At 41.9% G+C, this 6,000-nt stretch overlaps 1 protein-coding gene across 3 annotated transcripts in view; it reads left to right on the forward strand.

Moving 5' to 3' along the window:
- Positions 1 to 4,144, forward strand: part of LOC105047525 (golgin candidate 4) — a 29,237-nt gene extending 25,093 nt beyond the window's left edge. For 2 of the 3 annotated variants that reach the window (XM_010926472.4, XM_010926471.4), the window contains one exon: positions 3,544 to 4,144. In XM_010926472.4, coding sequence (XP_010924774.2) covers positions 3,544 to 3,891 — 348 coding nt within the window. In that variant the 3' untranslated portion in view covers positions 3,892 to 4,144. Of the gene's footprint in view, positions 1 to 3,530 lie in introns of all 3 variants that reach the window. The other variant, XM_073258994.1, reaches the window with a different exon arrangement.
- Positions 4,145 to 6,000: the final 1,856 nt, after the last annotated feature.

Raw genomic sequence — 6,000 nt, forward strand, 5'->3', positions numbered from 1 at the left:
TGCTACAATTAATATATTATTATTAAAAAAAAATTATTTTAAAAATATTTTTAAATCATGATTAAAATTAATTATATCAAACAAATAATTATATCTAACATTATATCTAATTATTAAAATAATAAATAATTACTTCTAATGGCTAAAATTTATTAAGAAAAAAAATTAAAAAATATATAAATTAAAAAAATGGTTCTCACCTTCAACTCTTCCGTGAACAGTGATGGTGACAGTGACGGCAACCGGCGATGGCGGTGGCGGCTCGACGGTCCTACGAAACCAGACAAGCCAGGTAAGGGATCGACCTTCAACTCTTTCTCAGGTAAGAGACTGAGAAAGAAAATGAGGGAGGGAGACAGGGGATGGATGGGTCGACCAGCGGCGACTGCCTTGCAGACGCTGCGGCGGCGGGGGACGGGAGGCCGAAGCGGTAGGCAGCGGCGGGGGACGGGAGGCCGAAGCGGCAGGCGGCGGTGGGGGACGGGAGAGGGTAGGAGGCGCTCGAGGAGCTTGAGCTTGGGGAGGAGATTGGAGGGGACGTTGGTGGCGAGGACAGTAGGGCGGCGGCGGACGAAGGCGTGGAGCTGGCGGGGGGAGAGGCCGGCGTGGCGGCGGAGGAAGGCGAGGACGGCGTCAGGCTTGTCGGGGGTGGTGATGTGGAGGAGGGATTTGGAGGCGACGAGGGCCTTATCCTTGGAGTAGCCCAGACGATCCATCAGGTACTCCGCCATGAAGGGTAGAGGAGAAGAGGAGGAGGTAGTCGTTTCGGCGGCGGCCGGCGAGGAAGAATAGGAGGAAAGTATGGAAGGAGGAAAGGGAGGGAGGAGAGGTGGCCGCCACCTTCGTTTTATGGATTGGAGGGTTAGGGTTTCGAGGGATTGGAGGGAACCGGAGGGAAGGAGGCAGAGAAGAGGGAGGATTCGGTGCGCGGAGGAGAGGGTGGCGAGGCGGGAGGGAGATGGCCGGTGCGCTGGGAGGTGGGCTCGATCAGCGACGGGGGGCGGGCTCGAGCGGCGACGGTGGCGGGGAGGGAGGGCTCGACGGCGGTGGGGAGGGAGAGAGAGAGAGGATGGTGGCGGGGAGGGAGAGGACTTACCGGGAAGGACGACCGGCGATCGGGGAAGGAGGACTGTCGCCGGAGATCGGGGAGGGAGAAAATTTGGATGACCGCGGCGGAGATCAGGGAGGGAGAAATCAACAGGTTTATTTTCAATTAGGGCAGAATATCAAAGGTTTTTTTTTTTAATTAAAAAATATTTAACGACGAAATACATTCGTTGTTAAAAATAAATATTCTGTCGCAAAAAAATATATTTTTTGCAACAAAAATTTTTTCGTCGCAAATGATTAATTTTTTGCAACGAAAATTTAATTTCATCGCAAATGGTCGTAAAATCAAGTTTTTCGCAATGAAACAAATATTTCGTCGCATAAAATCAAATTTTTTGCGACGTAATTATTTTCGTCGCAAAAAAAAATTTAGCAACGAAAAATTTTTCCGTCGCCAAAAAAAATAATTTTTTGCGATGAAAAAACTTTCGTCGCTAAAGATCAATTCTAGCAACGAAATTTAAATTTTCGTCGCAAAATATTCAAATTTTTTCAACAAAATAAAATTTAGCGACGCAATAGTTTCGTCGCTAAATATAAATAAAATTGGTCGCAAAAGCCTTTCTTTTTAGCAACGAAATATCAATTTCGTCGTAAAAAATATAATTTTTTTGCGACAAAATTTTTTTTTGTCGCAAAAAAATATTTTTTACTACGAAAAAAAATATTTCATCGTAAAAAAAATTATTTTTTGCAACGAAAAAAAAGGTTCGTCGCTAAAAATCAACTTCTAGCAACAAAAATAAAAATTTCGTTGCAAAAGATATAACTTTTTGCAACGCAATTTTTTTCGTCGCAAATACCTAATTTTTGGGGACGAAATTTAAATTTCGTTGCAAAAGCTTAATTATTTGCGACGAAATAAATTTCGTTGCTAGAATTTCGTCGCAAAAAGTCAAATTTCTTGTAGTGTTAGTATAAGTAAAATGAAATAAAACCCAAGAATCATGGTACTGCTCTGCAGCATGAAATTGTTGTATTATCAATATATCAGCTGGCCGTATAGATTCTGCAGTAGTTGCTTGTCTGTGAAATGAAAAAGGACTTGTGCAAGTCTTATGTATCATGTGTTAGTAAGCATGTTGGTATGTTGGGTCTAAGTACTTGTTAATTCCCCAGATATTTGGGTTACTGAGATCTAAGGTCTACTAGTAGTCCTTGGCAGGGTGTAAATGATACCTGAAAACTCGATAAACTGACCTGATTATTTTGTAATAATCAGGTATGGATCCAAATTAAGTGTTCTATTGGATCAAAGTTGGATTTGTATATATAGGATCAGATTTTTTATCTGATTGAACTTGCATGTACCTATCTTCAGATGCGCAAATTTGATAAACCAAATACATACATACATGCATACATATATATAGACACGTACGCACACGCATGCACGCACATATATAGTATATGTAAATATAATTTGGATTTACATCTCATGTGTTGCTCTCCTTCACTCTTGCTTACTGCTATTTCAGGTCCAAAATCCCAATTGACACTCAGTTTTTGATTATATTTTAATCAAACAAAATATATGTAGAAACTTAAAATTGTGTTCTAAAGTGATTGGATTTTTTCCAAAACCAATCATTCATTTCCCATATGATGTCCATTTGTCAACTCAATCTGCCACAAGTTTGGAAGTTGCTTATTTTGATAGATTCGAACTCGAAGTCGAACTTGAGTTTTCTCATCGAGTTCAGATGCGGATCAAGCAGGGATATGACCTGACTCCAACACTTTTACGACCCTAGTCCTTAATAGGTGCAGGTTGGGTTAGATTGGATATAGGTTGGGTCAGATGCAAGTTGGATCAAAAATCTGTCACCTGAACATGTTTCATAAATGGATAAAAAATCCAGATTCGAACTTGACTTTTTTATTAAACAAGTTATCCTACCTGACCCGTATAATAAATGGGTCAAATCAGGTTACGGATTAGGTGGATCTTAAATGGATTAAAAGGAGGTTTTAAACGGTTTAAACTGGTCGGCTTAAATGGGTCTTAAATGGATTATGTGGGTTTAAAATGGATTAAACAGGTTAAATGAGTTGGTCATGACTTGACCTCAACTATTAAACAGGTTAAAACAAGTTAAAGGGATCATTAATCTAATTCAACCTGTTTAAATAAACGAGTCCAGGCTGGTTGACCTTTTTATGACCCGGACCCGTTAATGCCAAACCAGATCCAGAGGGTTAGTTCTTAAAATGCCATCTCTAGTCCTTGAAAACAGCAGACCAACAATGGCCTTTCGCAAACTTGTGGAGAAGACGAACCACGTTGCTTGAGTTCTTGTGGTGCATACATGTGTGCAATGAAGCTTTCTTATAGTTTTAAGTCTATCATTTCTACATTTCTTATGGGTGATATTTGGCTTCAGTTAAGTTTTTAAATTTCCTTAATCTTCCCATTATAGTCTTGTTTGCCAGTCATTTGCAGATATGTGGGTTGATTTTCTTCTCAAAGAATCTGAAGAAAGAGAGAGAAGGGAATCTTCAGAAGCAGCTGGAGTATCATCTAGCGTGCAAGACAGAAGCACAAGCTCCACAACGATGCAATCAACCACTGAGCATGGGACAAAGTTGCCAAGTACTAGTATTGCTTCTTGTTTTCCAACTGTACCGGTAACTAGTCCGCCAAAACAAGATCAGCTTTTTGAACGTTCGGATGCTGAATTTGCAACAATTCCTCTGACACCCTCAGTCTATCCATGTGAAAGAAGTTCATTCTCAAGGTTGCCCCAAGATACAGTCATTGGAAATGCACATTGGAGGTAAGAGCTCATGTAGGTACAGTTATCTAAAATTTGTTGAGGTAAATATCCCATTTGTTCATATGAAATGCAGTGTATTCAAATTTTGATTGTATTCTTTCAATATAGTAAAGAGAGTGGAGTGCCCATTTGCCATTCCACCGGTTATGATCAAAAAGCATTGTGATGCACACATGGTCGATGCACTTGTAATAAAGGCAACGTATATGTAAAAATGTTCTTATAAGTAAATAAAAGTGTATAATTGTTCAGTAAAATTTAGAATTAAAAATATATATAATATAGAAGTTTGTTTTCTTGAAAAAACTACTATTCTAAAAAAGAAATCCTTTTTTTTTTTTCATTAGCACGTGTTGTTTCATGATTATCATTTGAGAGGTTGCCAAGGGTCTATTTGGTATTGTTGTTTTTATGTTTTTGTTTCTCCCCAAGGTGGTGAAATACCAAAGTGGTTACTCTCAAATGTAGCATTTAGACAAATGTTCTACCATTCCTTGCAGTTACTTTCACTTTTTCTGGGAATACTTGAGGAAAAGAAAAAGCAATCAGCTTCTCATTTTGCAGTTTGCTACTAACTTCTTGTTATCAAATCTCCACTCGCCAGGCATTGCCTAACAGCATCTTGAAGACGTTGTGTGCCGTTATGTAATTGTTCTTAAGCACGGTTAACATACGAGTTTTACCTCATTTGATTCAAACACCACTGAACATGAATGCACAATCCTCGTTGAATGAGGACGGGAGGCGTGTGACTGTTGTGGTTGATCGTTACATCTCTTTATGGATGCTTTGAGATTACCACTATGGCCTTTTCTCATAGGATGCTGATGATCTATCGGGTCATAGCGCACGTTGACATTGGAGGAGATGCCGAGCAATTCAGGGAACAGCCCTACAGCTTCAAAGATCAGTTATAGGTCAGAATCGAGTTGGAGAAGTGTGGTGCCAGGGCGCACCATTTGGATCTCGTCGGAGCTGTCTTTCGAGGAGATGGACAAGCTGATTAGGTGGTTTTTGAAGGCGGTGGAGCCCTCGGAGGATATTTTGAGAGAGAGTTCGAAGCGCTAGGCGATCCTAGAGGTGGTGGCAAGAAGTCTTGGTCGGAGAGTGGCAGCGGATCTGATGGTTAAGGAGTTCCGACTACAGGCAGGGCTAAAAGGGGTGGTGGTGGCTTACAGGTTGGAGAAGGGCTTCTTGCTCTTTCGATTTAAGAAGGCTGAAGAGAGGGACCTGATCCTTCATCGGCTATGGGTTGTCATCGAGCAGGCGCCAGTGGTGGAGTTGTAGTGGCCAGGGTTCTTTCCGACAGAGGAGGCTATCGAATTTGCTCTGATTTGGATCCGATTGTCATGGCTCCTGGTGGAATTCTTGGGGGAGACAGTGATCTGAGAAGTGGTTCGCCTGATCGAAGAGCTATCCTCAGGGGACAAGTGCACAATGGAGCAGAGGCACCTTGGCTTCGCCTGGACGTGCATGAAGATTGATCTCTTCTGACCGTTGAGGCTTGGGGTGTACTAATCAAAGGCCTGGATGGCCCCTTCTGCAAGAGATTCATCTACAAGAACCTCGATGGCGTTCGCCTCTAGTGTGGTTATTATCACTCGTCGAAGGAGGCATGCTGGGCTGGAGGAGGAAATGGAGTCTTGAAGGTCAGTCTGCACTCAGAAAATATCATTCCAGCTGAAGGGGAGGAACTTGGGAGTGGTGGTGGAGGGGCCGTGCTTGGGGTTGTGGCTAGTGGCCGTTCGGCGGTGGTAGCCTAGGACAGAAGATTGGTGGGCTTGAAGAAGAAGGGGGTCGAGTTGACTCGACCATCTGAGTCAGAGTCGAAGGCGAGTCGGCTCGGATCGGAGAAGGATGGCGTGGGCTCGGACCGAGCTAACTCGACGGCCAAATCCAACGACTAGATCTAGGGGTGAGCATGGTCTGATTTTATACTCAAATCTAAGCCGAATCAGTCCTAAATAGTTTGGCATTTTCTAGAAATCAAATCGGGATCAATAGAAGATTGAAACCAAACCAAACCAACATGGTTTAAACGGTCTGATTTGGTTTGATTTACCAGTTTATATATTTTTTTTGTGATTCATGAAGATTTGTTTTCTTTTCACAT

Source organism: Elaeis guineensis, chromosome 6, assembly GCF_000442705.2.
Source record: "Elaeis guineensis isolate ETL-2024a chromosome 6, EG11, whole genome shotgun sequence".
Taxonomy (NCBI): domain Eukaryota; kingdom Viridiplantae; phylum Streptophyta; class Magnoliopsida; order Arecales; family Arecaceae; genus Elaeis; species Elaeis guineensis.